Below are 15,697 nucleotides of genomic sequence, written 5' to 3' on the forward strand. Positions count from 1 at the left end.
TTCTCCACTAGAAACATCTGATTGGACAAAAGTCATCAGTAATTATGACTTTACTGGAGATATATAAAAACTGCAGTGTGGAGGGGGGATTTAATAGATTTCCAGCACTTTCAAAGCAGAAATGGGTGAACTAATAATCTAAATATAAATAGAACTCAAATTAAAAAAAAATATATGAAAATATTTATATTTACACACACCAACATATATATTGGAGTAATCTTGTAACACATTTTAATGAGAAAAACTTAATCCAATTGATTAAAAAAAATAAAAAAATAGACTAATAGAGTTACCTAAGCTGCAGAATATTACACACACACACATTTATTTACTAAAAAGTAAATTAGCATGAACCACTCTCTCTGCACAGCAAAAAAACTTAAAGGGAACCTGTCTCTTTTGTTAATATTATGTTTACTGATCCTGTACATTTAGCAAATTTAAATTTGCAATATATGAAAAAAATAAATATTATAAATCCACCCCTATCTACTCTGGCACTGAATCTCCCCAGCTTGCCCTTTAAGGTCACTGAACATGGTGGAAAAGGAGACCCGGAATCAAGGTTTCTATTCTTCACGGCATGCCTGGTCTGACCTGAATTGCGATATCACTTTATAAATTTGTAATATATATTTGAAATCAAATGAAAAAAGGATAACATAAGTAACAGTCGATATCCAATATTTAAAAACAATACAAAAAGAAAAAGAAAAAAAACAGAAAAACAGCAGTTGAAACCTAATTACCTGGCCGGCTAGGCAGAGGTGGAAAGGCTCCAGGGTGGTGAATTGGGATGAACTGGGTGTTTGCACTTGGACTTGAAGTTGGCGTTGATGGGGTTTTCCTTGCTTCAGGGACCGGAGTTTTCACCTGTAAAAAGACAGGTTTAGGATTAGAACAATGAGATAGCATTTATTTGGCATAAAAGAAACACAAATCTTATGTAACCATAGGAGTGATTATGGCCGTCTGACTCCTAAGTTTGTCAAACCCTGATTTATAGTGATACACAATAAAATAAAATAAATATATCTTTCAATTTTACCTGCACTGCAATGCTCTGTTTTCCAAGTTCTGTGACCTTCTCAATATTTAACTTCTTGGGCTCATTCTTCCGTTTAATGTTATTATCTTTTTTGGTAATCGCAGTGTTCAACCCCTTGCTATAGTCTCTCTGTTCCTTGCCAGCATTTACTGTTCTGGAGTAACATTTTGCTGGAGGTTCACGGTTTATCTCCTGTGGCTTAATGTTTTCTTTGAATGTAACCACTGGTTTTTCAGAGGATTCACAGCTAGGGCTACGGCCAGTGGACAACACAGATTTTAGGCCAGGGCTGCCTTCATTTTTTTGAGTCTCTGAATGGATGGTCTCCTGTGGGGAAGACCTGCCATCTGCTTCATTTGCATCTTCGGTCAAAAGCTCAGGGATATCTGTGAAGAATTCTACCTCTCCTGCAATACAACGATATTGCATAAGCCTGCCAAAGAAAAACAGAAGTATTAGGTGTTGGCCATTGATGTAACGATTTGGTTTTAATGCACTAGTCATATGGGATGCATTCTTTGGTTCTGCATCCACAATTAACAAAGAGTATAGCCAAATTGCCCTCTCCTAACAAGAACTGTTAGAAAAAAAACACCATTTGAACACCAATCCCCCCTTCACCCCCACCAAAATGTAGCTACTAATAGTTGCAGTACAGGGTCTGCTCAGTAAGCTATTATATAGCCTGTAAAACTCACTTAGGAGTTGCAATAACTTTATCCATTTTATAGACATGGAAGATGATTATGTGAAAAAACTTACAACACTGGGACTCAAACATCAGGTCTCTGGGTATGCAGAGAGGCATGATTCAACAGGTATAATAATACATAATAAATGCAATTGCTTCTTGTTGCAAGGAAAAATACAGCTGCTATTCTGGACTCAATATGGAGGTCCCCTACCTTGGGCATAGTTGAAAACTACTTTAAAAGGGTATACAACTTATTTGTCATATTTTGAAAAGCTTGTTGGCTTTTTTTGGACTAAATTATGTTATTAATAGCACTGGCAACATCACAATTACACAATAAAATGCAAGATCTTCCCTGACAGGTCAATAAATGTACTATAGAATCAATCATGAGATCGCAAGCAGAGAAATGAGCATATTCATTTTTAATACTGCCATAGAAATGTCAAGAGTTCCTCAAATAGGCGGTGAGGCAATGAATTAATAAAGCAATGAACATGCTTGAGTAACACACCGAGGCTGGTTTTCACAGATCCATTTCCCCAAGGATACAAGACGCATGGGCCGTAGCCTACGGTGCTGTGCATCCCTGTCTCCAGTGATGGCTTGGTGGCCTCTAGAAAAATCTAGATTCCTGTTGAAAAAATAAATAGTCAAGACAGCAGTGCTGGATAAGAATGATAAAAACTGTACAATAAACTAGTGCTTTTGTTTTGTTGCTAGGTTCTTGAGTGTGCTTTGCAACATTTAATGGAACCATGACCATTCTTCGATTTTTTATTATAATGTAGAACAAAAAAAATCTTTAGAACACCTTCATTAGACTCTTCCCATTCCCACTGAGAATAGCAATCTTGCTACAGTAAACTATTTACCATGGGCAGTGTCCGAAAGCATTGGCACAACTCCATACTTTGCAGATCAACTAAAAATAGCACAAGACCCCATTTTTGGGACCCAACCCAGGAATCACTGGTTTAGTAAATAACCTCTGAATTTACTAAAGTACGGTTCATTAAGTTCACAATATACAGGCATTGCAACAGCCATTTTGGGGGTACGGAAACGGCATAGTTAGCAAGAGCAACAAGGAGAAAATATTTACCTAAAGGCTGGGCGAAGAGCAAGGAATCCTTGCAGCTCAAACTCCTCCGGAAGTGGCAACACTAAGGAATGAGGAAAAACAACACTTCATTACAACCAGCATTACTGTTTATAGGGACACTATAGTCACCTGAACAACTTTAGCTTAATGAAGCAGTTTTGGTTTATAGAACATGCCCCTGCAGCCTCACTGCTCAATCCTCTGCCATTTAGGAGTTAAATCCCTTTGTTTATGAACCCTAGTCACAGCTCCCTGCATGTGACTTGCACAGCCTTCCATAAACACTTCCTGTAAAGAGAGCCCTATTTAGGCTTTCTTTTTTGCAAGTTCTGTTTAATTAAGATTTTCTTATCCCCTGCTATGTTAATAGCTTGCTAGACCCTGCAAGAGCCTCCTGTATGTGATTAAAGTTCAATTTAAAGATTGAGATACAATTATTTAAGGTAAATTAAATCTGTTTGAAAGTGAAACCAGTTTTTTTTTTCATGCAGGCTCTGTCAATCATAGCCAGGGGAGGTGTTGCTAGGGCTGCATAAACAGAAACAAAGTGATTTAACTCCTAAATGACAGTGAATTGAGCAGTGAAATTGCAGGGGAATGATCTATACACTAAAACTGCTTTATTTAGCTAAAGTAATTTAGGTGACTATAGTGTTCCTTTAATGGATTAAGAATAGTAGAGCTAACGAATGATCACTTCAATAATGAGCAAACATTATTTAACGCCCCTTCAAATTTGTAGAAAACTGTTTCTTTCTTCCCAAGATGCATTCTCTATTGCATACAACTGAAAAGTAAAGTGATGGCATCTGTCCGTACCTTTTACTTGACCAGACAGGTAAAAATTGGTGTGAGCAGTTTGACAAAGCACTGAGCACATCAGGTACCTACAGCGTGGTATGGCTAATGCAGACGGGAACTTTCACGTTAGCCGTTCAACTTTAGAACAGCAATGATAAGCAGAGAGCCTGGCTGATGAATTAGCCCAGCATTCTGAGCCTATAATTGTTCTTCAAAGTCGGACAGTTATTGGGGATAGTCACCATTCATCAAAGCTTTAGAGATTTGCAAACATCATTCTCACTATAGGCTCAACCGAAAACTGAACGATATCACACAGAGAAGTTCAAGTTTCAATAAGGTAAGCATGCCCACAAAGAGAGCCATTTTCAGCAAGCGTGTGTTTTTCTGTGAATGAGACAAGTTTGCATTTCTTTATGTACTATTTTCATAGTGTATTACAAAATAAATGGTCAACACTAAACAGAAGGATCCCTTTAAAAATTCACAATTTAATAATGTACCCTTTTGACAGTAAACACTTATTGACCTCTTTGAAATTATGGCACAGTTAAATCACTAGTTAAAATTATTAAGGCTTTCCCCAAAAAAATTACCCGTTTGTTAATTTGCAAGCATCACTGCTCTGGACTTCCCAACCGATATGAAAAAAGGCAAGGACCAAAAAAAAAAAAAAAAGGCATTTCAAACATAATGCCCTTAAGGACCAAACTTCTGGAATAAAAGGGAATCATGACATGTCACACATTTCATGTGTCCTTAAGGGGTTAAAGAAGAACTAGGGAACAATGTTTAACGTCTACACTACAAAGGTTCCATAGTTTGCCGGCTCAGGTTCCATAGTTCCCTTTGACATTCATATTTTGGAGAGTCAGTTATTTACTAAACATGGTGAGGCAAGCAAAACCTACATGGATTGCATGCTGGGAAAGCACTGTACACACAGTATACATTGCGGAGGTTATTTATTGAATTATTCTCAGAATTTTAAGGGCTGCTTACTTAAATGACTGTGTTTTAATCATAGCAACATATTTCCTTAACTTGATGAGGCTGTTATTTTACAAGTCTGTCAGACAATAACAAGTCAAAAAGTGTTTGTTTGTTTTTTCAGCATAAACCCAGATCTGTATGCTTTATTAAAAGAGACATAGCTTAATCAACTAGCCCTTTATCTTAAATAACATTATTGCAAAAATGCTTACAAAACAAGGGAGAAAAATAGGAAAAAAACAAAAACATGAAAATTAAACCAATGACTATGAGAGATATTGGTCTATTCACTCAAACCAAAACCGCTCCGCACAAATGGGGCAACATTATTTGACCAGCCTCCAAATAGTCAACACTCAAGCTGCGGAGAGTTTTTAAACTGCTTGCTGGCAAATAGTACTTGTAATTATCACTCGCTTGTAAAAAGGACCGAAAGGCAATTTAGCATTCAATGCTTTTTGGAATCAAATTAAAATTTAAAATCTGTGCTTTGGAAATGCCAAAATCCTAAAGTGGACACCAAATGTATCTCTTCGAACAGTGCAGATTTGGTCTGATTGACTGAACAACCTGATTGGCAATTCTCATATTTACAAAAAAAGGTTGCAAAATTTTTACCATCTTGACAAATGTTGGCATTTAGTGAAAGGGCCAGATGGCATTTCTTCTATGTACCTTGAAAAGACACGGGATTCCTGATATCGCTAGAATGTAAGCTCGTTTTATCATGGACCTCAACCCCCCTATGTTCCTGTGCAACCAACTAGTCTTATTGCAAATACTTGTCTGTAAGTCCATCTATTGTACAGCGCTGCGGAATTTGTTGGCGCTTGATAAATAATAGTAATAATATCAAACGATAGGCTTAGCCTTCTCAATACTTTGTCAACTCTTCACGCACAATTCAATTCAATGCAATGATTCTAATAATGGCTTATTCAACTTATTTTTTTTGCACTTCCCAATATAGGACTGTCAAATGTGGCTCAACTAATTTACTGGGCTACAGCTTTCCTCATCTTCAACCAGTTTAAAGGCTGATGGGAGATACAGTTTAGCAGCCACAGGAGGGCAGCAGCTGGAAAGCACAATTGTGATAAATTAAACAATTTGTACACTATATAGAAACATAACTCTTACTGTTGGCACCAGAGAGGTCCTCATCAAGCACATGAAAACGGTTTAGCAGAGAAATCAGCCAAGGCCACACACTGCAAGAAAGAAAAAGAGGAACATGTTCACCTTCAAAGCAGAATACCTCTGGGAATTAAAAATGCAGAGAGCCGGCAGGATCTCATATCACATATATTCTGTGTCTTGGTAATTTGATATTCTAAGCAGACTCCGATAATGTCAAATATACATATATATTATCTTATCCTATGCTATCTTCTGCTTCCTAAATGGCATACTAGTTAAGCTAAATAAATACTACTTCCATGTCCTCAGCAACTCTTCAGCAAAAATACATTTAAAGCAGCGTTTCCCTATTGGTGTTCCGCCAAAATTTTCAAAAATAAAATGGCCGTGGGCAGCGAGGGAGTAGTGAGCAGTGATCTGCCCTGCACGTTATGGAAAAGGAGAAATACTAATAAAAGGAAGGTTTTCTAGAGATACTTCAAGAGGTGCCTAGATGTTTTTACTGCAAATGAAGGACAAACAGGAAATGCCGTATCAAACATGGCCCTGCAAGCCGTTAGAACAGAGGACGACATCAAAGGCAGGGAATAGCCAGTTTAGATAGGTATGAAGGTATTACATTACATTACAGTAGGAATAAGTTAATAAGTAGTTGGAAAAATGTGTCAAGAGGGAAGGTGTATTTTTATATTACCAGCATTGAGAAGACACACAAAAATCATTGTAGTAGTATGCCAAGATAAACGTATGAAATAATATGTAGTACTTTCTGAATCTTTCATGCCCTTAATTTCACTGTGATCAATGTACATGTACCAACATTATATTGTACAATGTATACTGACTGTTGTACAATATGTTACATTACAAGGTGTCTATAAAAAAATCCATTAAAAAAAAAAGTATGAAATAATAAGAGAATAGGAGAGTAGAGGCAAAGGTCAGAGTCCCAAGGAATGCTGTCAGAAAGCAGAACAAAACAGGCAAACTCACTGGTGAATGTCCAACCATTTACAATAAAGTAAATGTTTACACGGCTACTTTACACATTCCAGTTCTTTTAAGTCAAATGTGAATCTACATTTTTGTCAATCTATGCAACTGTACATCCACACGCTAAGACTGTATCTTTCAAACTCTATTCAGTTTATAAAATTTTAACTCCCACTTTTAGCCACATATTTAAAGAACTCCAAAAAGTGCAAAAGTAATTCTGCTTACTATTGTCTTTCCTCAACTGCGTTTTCATGGAAGACACTGGGACGCAGCTTCATCCAGTCTAATGACACCTTGATGGCAGGAAGCGGGTCCGCACAGGAAGTCTCCTCACAGTGGTGGGTCTTCATGGGGCTCCTGCAAAGGATGCCCAGGAACGACACTGAGGGAAAAAAAAGGAACATAGAAAGATCAACTGCAATCTCTTCATGGAATATGAGTGGGAAGTTTAGCTTTCACTCAAGTGTACAGATTTATAAGAAAGACATACATGAGGAAAATACTGCAAAGAACCATGTCCCCATCACATAGGTTCCCACTACCCAGACAAAGCTAAAGCCTACTTTCGTTTTAGTAATATGAATTCTGCTGGCCTTTAAACACAATTCACCAGACGATAGTCTGCTGACTCTCTTAGCCAATAAATTTTGTCAAGAGTCAAACAGTGTGAAAACAGATTATTATCTAGGCACAGTGACAAGGGACTCCTGTGTACAGCGCACTGTAGTGATTAGACTGTCCCTTTAAAAACCAGCAGCCAATAAGAAGCTGAGTTTCAAACAAATGTGCAGTTCTTAAAGGGACACTATAGTCACCTGAAAAACTTTAGCTTAATGAAGCAGTTTTGGTGTATAGAACATGCCCCTGCAGCCTCACTGCTCAATCCTCTGCCATTTAGGCGTTAAATCCCTTTGTTTATGAACCCTAGTCACACCTCCCTGCATGTGACTTGCACAGCCTTCCATAAACACTTCCTGTATAGAGAGAGCCCTATTTAGGCTTTCTTTATTGCAAGTTCTGTTTAATTAAGATGTTCTTATACCCTGCAAGAGCCTCCTGTATGTGATTAAAGTTCAATTTAGAGATTGAGGTACAATTATTTAAGGTAAATTACATCTGTTTGAAAGTGAAACCAGGTTTTTTTTCATGCAGGCTCTGTCAATCATAGCCAGGGGAGGTGTGGCTTGGGCTGCATAAACAGAAACAAAGTGATTTAACTCCTAAATGACAGTGAATTGAGCAGTGAAATTGCAGGGGAATGATCTATACACTAAAACTGCTTTATTTAGCTAAAGTAATTTAGGTGACTATAGTGTTCCTTTAACTCAGCATTCTGCTGCCAAATATCATCTATGTAATAAGGAAGTCCAAGTGAGCTATAACTACTATATTTAATTTCAACTGAAAAAATGAACAGATTTAAAATATATCAGGCCACGTCCACATATAGCTAGTTTTTTTTAAATATGGCTTCTGTTCAGGACTAAAGCAATTTCACCGTGCTGGTTTGTAGGCAAACTATGCAGAGAAATACATCATTTTCTAGAGACTCTATTTACTCAACTGTGGTAAATAACAAATGTTAGATATGCATTCTAAAAAGCATTCGATAAAATACTGCCAACAGTGCAGGTTTTATCAAGTTTCATGAATTGAGCAGGTTAATCTATAATACCCACTGAAGAGAGCAAGTAGTTGTGACCAGCGTAGGTCTTCTTCTGGAGTAAAACTCTGCTGCTCAGCCTCCAGGCCAAAACTCCTCAGGTGGTGCAGCTGAAAGAGGTTAATCACGGTGATGTGAACCAACTGCTGGGAGTTGAAGGCTTTCTGGAAAAGCATGTTCTGTGTAGGAGAGATGAAATCCATGTGACCATTTTGAATTCAAACACAAAGGGGGAAAATAGTGTTTAAAAAAAAAAAAAAAAAAAAAAAAAAATACATACAAAACATGCAGTTGAAAACATTATTCAGTAACAAAGATTTTTATTTATTTTTTTCCCCCAGAATGGATCCTCTGGAAAGGTTTCTTATCGTCAAATTTATCATTATCAAAATCTATTAGAAATTCATTTTACAAACTGCAGCATGCCGAAAGGCTAAGCCTGCTGTGCTCTAAGCCTGTGACCATAAGGTTTGAACAGGTTATAGAGGGAAACAATCTACCACTATGTATGAGGGCAGCAAGCAGGAGAAGAAAAACATGGTCTATTTGTGCTACTTACAGGTGCTTAACCCATTGACCTGTATTCACTAAAGGATATACATTTCACAATATACTTTTTGGAGATCACCAGCAGATTAAATATCTGGATATTTTGATTATTCAAATACCAACAGAATTCACAAATAGAAGAGAAGATTCCAAACATATACAATGTGTTGTTAGATATATGTTTAGTAAAGATAAATGTTTTTGCCATGTTAATATATAAAAGGTTTGCTGAACGACAGGTGCATAGTTTGTTTTTTTGTTTAGTTTTAAATGACAGGAAAGGCAAGACTTATAACAATGACCAACACACTGCCAAAATGGAGGAGCTAATTTCCAGAATAGAGGTAAATATAGCAGCGTGGAGTTCTACATTTAATTTTATTTTTCAGACGTCCAAGCATATTTGTTACATACAATGCATGTTCCTAAAATTCCCTTTAAAAATAGCCAATGCAAAAAACATGGTCTTTCTTTAAAAATCGAAAATGGAATTCCACGTTAATCTGATCACATACTCCTAATGTGCAGCACTTTAGCAGAATGTAGAAAAATATGGCAACATAGCATCAACATCAAACAAAACAAGACTGCGAAAGTGAACCAGTGCATATTTGTATGATATGATGCAAATTAATGTATCTTGTGGTCTGAAAAAAAATTAAAAAAAATAAAGCAAAAATAAATAACTAAAAAAAGTTTAAAAAGCACCCCCCCCCCTCTACCAAATAAAAAAAAAAAAAAACACATTAACGCTTCGTACTGTGTTATTATGTAAAACGCAATTTAGCTGCAATGAAGATAATTCTGCTAATAAATGACTTGCTGTTTGGAACAACTATCCAATGATCTTGTACTGCCCTGTGATAAATTCATCTCTGTAACCATTCTGGGAGATCTATGGCTACACCCAAAGGGGCAACAGGCATACATAAACCAGCACTGCCTATGGAGAACAGGAAATCTGAACTAGTTTAACTTTTCATAACTGAAATAAACACAACATTTTTAACTCCTGAACAAGAGAACTTCATAAAATGTCAAACAAAAGCATGGCAAATCCAGCACAATTGGTTAGATCTTGGGGTGAACATTTGTGTTCAATATGACTTTACCTAATGTGATTTTGCTTTCTTACAGAGACTCCTCCCAAATCAAATGGTTACTATAGCAGAGCTGGAAAGGTTTTCCAACACGTCCAGCTCTTTTGTTTTTTCTGTTATACCACCCACTTGGTTATACCACCCACTTGGTTATACCACCCACTTATTTTTCTCTCTGCCGTGGACTTTGTATTTTTCAGCTTTGTGATAAAATCTTGAGTTGCGGACAATCACATTCTACAATATCATAGACCAGCATCAAGCTGGAAACCATCCCTGAAATTCTGCTAAGGACTATCCCAAGGATTTTGTCCAATTTGTTTATTTCACAGTAACCCAGGTATAGCATATGAATTCAAATAGTCAAATAGACTCAAAACAACAACAAAAAAAACAAAGAAGAAGACAAGAAGAAGAAAGGAAAATGTGCCCATTCCGGTTCCACTGTTCTGAATTCCGACTAATAATCTTCTGAAGAAGTGGGAGTCACAAAAGAACGGTTACATTACAGACTAGTGCAGCCTGATACATAATCCATTCCTGCTAACAAACCGGATAATTTAGCCTCAGAGCTAATGCACATAATCATGCTCACAAACACAAAGTAGAAAATAAAGTTGAGACAAGAGCACTTGTAAAAATAAAATTGGACACCGATGCATTCACATATTCCAGGAGTGAACACTATAGTCATTATATTAAAACCAAACTCAAAAGGAGGAGTGGCAGTCATATATTACAATAACCACATGACAAGACATTATTGGTCAAAGAGTTTAATTGATAAATAAAACGGGCACCTTGAAATGCACGTCCGTTGCTAATTTTAACTCTAAGCACTGATGTGTACTCTTTGTAACATGAGCCACAGAACACACATACTGTACTGACAAAGTGAAAGTTCTACTGTATGGTTCATTCTTACAACAATCACATATATATACATAAACAAAATGTTAAATACTGCACGGAATCAAGATAAAGAAAACAATTCTGCTGATAGTAAAGGGTTTTAGAAATGCTTTTTTAACAGTTATGGGGGGGGGTGGGAGGGGAGCCCTGCGACTACAAAAATGTTTCTTTAAATCTCCACACACAATAAAATAGATCTTTAAACAAATTATTATAAATATACTAGAACCCAATGTGACTAGTGGCAAATGTGATCGGTAGAAATGTTCCCCTCCAATTCTTTACACTGAAATCTCCACTTACAATTTATGCTAGTATAGTACTCGTACTTTACACAGAAACAAAGAGCCATCAGCTTTAATGATTATATAATTATATTTTATTATTTATATAGCGCCATCAGATTCCGTAGCGCTGTACAATTTTATCTCTGCATATTTAGATTTGTTCTAGTAGACCTGACCTCTAAGGAGAGATGGTTGTCAATATGAAAACTCTTATAGTACAACAGGGGAAAGCTACAATAGCGGTGTAATCCGTAGGAATTTGCCGTTTGTTACCAAGGAAACGGCTCAAATTTTAGAAAAAAATCTTGAATTGCCCATTAATAAATAACCTAATTTGCTCAACTGACACATTTCCATTAGCACAGTAGCCATGTATACTAGAACAAGGCAAATGTGTGTAAAAATAAAAACAGAGGGGGGCGGAGCTAGCAGCTAAACGGAGCAGACGTGTGGCAGAGGAGCTCCGAGACAGCCTACTTAAATACATTACCTTTGCTCCCGAAGGCAAGAAAAGACACCCACGAGCATGGTGAAGAAGATACTAGGAACCAGGAACCTGTCAAACTCTAGTGCATCCAGGATATAGGGGACTTTTTGCTGCGCTCGACACCTCCAAGTGGCCACTCCTTAGATGGCCACTGGAGGGGCTTCCTGGCTCAGGGCTGCAAACTAAGCAGCTCTGCCGTTCAGCGTCCCCACGTTCTGCGTGGAGACTATGAATTTTCCTCATAGAGATGCACTGATTCAATGCATCTCGATGAGGAGGTCCTGATTGGCCTGCGCCAATTTTAGCCAATCCAATGCCTTCCCTATGGGAAAGCATTGGACTGGCTAATAATCTGCCATTTTGATGATGTCACTAAGGGGGGTGGAGCCAGCGTTGGTGGACTTGCACGGCGCTGGAAATTAGGAGAGTTTTATACTTTTATAGGAGGGCAAGCCACCTAAATGGTGGGTTAACCACTATAGGGTCAGGAATACATGTTTGTGTTCCTGACCCTATAGTGATCCTTTAATCTAATCGTTTACTTTAACTTGCATAATTTAAAAGGAAAAGAAGTGCGCCCAGTATATCTCTCACTAGTACTATCTTTGACTCCATGATTGTAAACTGTAGACTCTCTTACGGATTTACGATTTACTTGCATAAGTATCTGTGTGAGCAGAACTCCTGATTTAAAAGCAAAGATTGTGCTTTTTTTTTTTCCCCCTTTCCTTTTTTCCATACCTACCATGAATGCCAGTTTACACAACCCATTACTACTAAACATATTTAAGCATCCCCTGGCATGAATAGCATCATCTTGTTTACTTAAAATGTTTTGGTTTTTTTTTCAAATGTGTGCAGTTTAATCCTGTTATGATACTGTTTGCATTACTATGCCTGTTACTGCTATCGTGGCACTACAGGCTTGTTTGTAAATCTTTATGGCACAGTAAAAAATAAAGATAAAAAAACAACAACAACAAAAACACAAGACCCACTACATACAAAGTATTATCCTATGGGGGGCGGGGCCGTGCCGCCGAGCGGAGCGGTCGCAGGGAAGCTCAGCTCGGACAACTAACGATCCACTAAGCTTGTATAATCAAGATTTTAATTACTCACATCACCCACAACTGCGACCCTCGATGGGAAAAGGCTGCCGGAACCAGGAAGAGGCTTGCTCCCGTAGTTCTAGTCCCCCGGGGGGGAGATCTCTGTTACCTCAAGCGGGACCTTCCTGGTGGTGAGTGGAGTGGACGGCCGTCGCTCCACTATCCTGCCTAACGGAGCCAATAGCCACGCTGCAACTGTGCGGAACCGGTCCCGGTCCCCCCCTCTGGGCCGGGGGGGTGATGCCGGTCCTCACCCCATAGCCACAGTGGGAGGCCATATCATAACAGGCCGCTGCATAGGCCCGAAGCCTAAATCCAAGATGGCAGAAGCCACGTGTGGACGAGCTGACTCACAGAGCCCGAAGCGGACCACCAATCCCTGCTGGCCAGACACACAAGGGAACCGGCAACGAGTGAGCATTGCGGGGCCCCAACTAGAAAACTACCTTCAAAGGCCGAAGGGAGATGAGGAGGGGAGACGCAAAGCAAATGGCAGCACAGCAAACACCGATACCGGCGCCATGCACCAAGCTACTTATATACTGAAAGAGCCGAAAGGCCGGAGCCCGAGGCACAACGCTGCGTCCCCCTCCAACACACCGAGCAACACCACCCACCCAGCAGTACCTCAAAAACGATACCCCAAGACTATGGACAGCACGGAACTTGCACTGGCTAACAACAGCCAAGCGGAACAAAAGGACGGTACACCACTCACGACACAACCTCACGGAACATACCCACGATGAGGCAGCACACCGGCCCTCCATTCAGGACGGTGGGGTGTCCAACCAACGCTGCAAGGCCATACACACTGCCACAGCTGTCATGGGGCGGCTCAGAGACACTCAGAGACGCTAGCTATACTCTAATCATTACAGTGATCGGATCTCCCTCATTGTGATGGTGTCACTGAATATTCTTATTGTTATTATTTTCTTTAGCGCTTCTCATACCACCGACAATCTCTACCATACCCTCACATGAAGACTGGTAGGTACCGCTTACTTCAAACGCTTACACGAGGCTCTTCACAGACATAACACAGCAGACTAACCGACCATTCAATATTATACACATGCAGGGCTCCTGCTTCTAAGGGCTTGGGGTGACCAACTTAAGCCAATGACTCAATCTACCTGATACCGATAACACGATCATATAACCGAAGCCTAATAGACTATCATTCCTGTCATATCAAAATGTGGACAGTATCTCGCTCAACCAAGCTTGATGTAAATATGCATGCCTTTTTAACACTGCTAATCCTTCACCTAACTTGGAGACACACTAGAATTATTACACTCTACGTTTACTTAGATAGACATGTAATGTTATAAAGGATTGGTATATGACTAATCAGTCCAGATGTCACTGTAAGGAATGCCTGTCCCTCTTTGAATACTTAAAAGTTTATGCTACTCGAGAACCTAAACAACTGCTAATTTGTTACTTTAACTAAAAATGTGCCTGATTCTCATTTACCACAACCTGTAATGCAAATGCTCAATATTGTACCCTGATGTCGCTGTTGTGGCGCACCAAAGCTTGTGATTACTCTTGTGCACAAAAAAAAAGTATTATCCTATTTTGTTACACACTGTAGAATATGCAAAAGGTTGATGCATTCCTATTAAACCAAGTGTACTAAAGCTCCTCATTCTTTAGCATAAGCAAAAATCTAAAAGTTTTGAAACGCCTCTATCCGTGCTGCAGCGGCCATAAAACTGTATTCTCTAATGTATGTGTTGTCCTGGAAACATGGTCGCATGACTGGTCTTTGTGAGTGACTGATGAACATCCTGAAACAGCGTGAAGCGAGCTACGCACCTTGAACTGCTCTTCTAGCTGCTCGCGAAGGGGGTTCACTCTATCCAGACTCTTTGTCAGGTACACGTGCCCGTGAAACTTGATGAAGGACTTGATAAAATCAGATACACTCCAGCGCGTCTTTACCTCCTCGCGACTTCAAAATACAAGGCACAATGGATTGCAAGATTAATACAAGGGAAGGAAGGAAAAGCACAAATAAGGATACTAGCACAATAATGATATACTTCACCATATGTACCTCTCCAAAGCTTTGGAAAGGGCTTTCTGCAGGTTGGTAGATGCAGCTGGGAAAGGAAACTTCACAGCAATGCTGCGGCAGTAGTAAAAAATAGTGGTCAGATGGTCCCCCTTTGAAGAGGCTAGAATGGCAAGCTGGTTATACGGTTGACCTGTAAATGCATAATAACACACATTTGCAGTCACATACCAGCCATATAAATCCTGGGATACATTATCGTAACTTCCGATATAGTACAAAATGTTGACAAAGCTTAAAATACTAGATTACAATAGAAGGCTAAAGCAATAAATAGCGTTCTTTTTGTTTATTTTCCATGCTAAATTGTGTGCAAACATAGTCGTATTACCCACTTCCATTATATTTGGAAAGCATAAACCTTCATCCTGTCTATTACATAAATTTTAATTAGATATTGTTTTTTTCCCCCCAAACAAATTTTAATAAAACGTTTATGAAAAGAATTTAGCATTTTTTAAATAAGTATTCGATCTTGGGCATCAAACATGATTGGCCGACACTTATTTTACCAAGCCAAGAAACAAATATACCACTCACTTTTTGTATTAATTTCGAAAGAATATTATTATAATTAATATAAACTATTTGATCCAGATCAAATGTTAGTCCGGTTCCTAGGTATATTATTTCTTTATAAGTACAGACAAAATACAACTTTGATTTTAATTCCACCATTTATCTCACTCCTATATTTGCTTCTCAATGTTCTCAAGGG

The 15,697-nt window shown here is 38.6% G+C and overlaps 1 protein-coding gene across 12 annotated transcripts in view; it reads right to left on the bottom strand.

Annotated features, from left to right (window-relative positions):
* SMG7 (SMG7 nonsense mediated mRNA decay factor) overlaps window positions 1–15,697 on the bottom strand; it is a 69,242-nt gene that overhangs the window by 14,875 nt on the left and 38,670 nt on the right. For 8 of the 12 annotated variants that reach the window (XM_063428282.1, XM_063428277.1, XM_063428288.1 and 5 more), the window contains exons 7-15: window positions 14,953–15,112; window positions 14,721–14,856; window positions 8,460–8,622; window positions 7,006–7,162; window positions 5,785–5,855; window positions 2,851–2,911; window positions 2,260–2,379; window positions 1,052–1,484; window positions 753–876 (exon numbers count right to left, since the gene is read on the bottom strand). In XM_063428282.1, the coding sequence (XP_063284352.1) occupies window positions 753–876; window positions 1,052–1,484; window positions 2,260–2,379; window positions 2,851–2,911; window positions 5,785–5,855; window positions 7,006–7,162; window positions 8,460–8,622; window positions 14,721–14,856; window positions 14,953–15,112 (1,425 nt within the window). The remainder of the gene's footprint in view (window positions 1–752; window positions 877–1,051; window positions 1,485–2,259; window positions 2,380–2,850; window positions 2,912–5,784; window positions 5,856–7,005; window positions 7,163–8,459; window positions 8,623–14,720; window positions 14,857–14,952; window positions 15,113–15,697) is intronic. The other 4 variants (XM_063428281.1, XM_063428279.1, XM_063428287.1 and 1 more) reach the window with 1 other exon arrangement.

The sequence above is a fragment of the Pelobates fuscus genome, chromosome 7 (genome assembly GCF_036172605.1).
Source record: "Pelobates fuscus isolate aPelFus1 chromosome 7, aPelFus1.pri, whole genome shotgun sequence".
Lineage (NCBI taxonomy): Eukaryota > Metazoa > Chordata > Amphibia > Anura > Pelobatidae > Pelobates > Pelobates fuscus.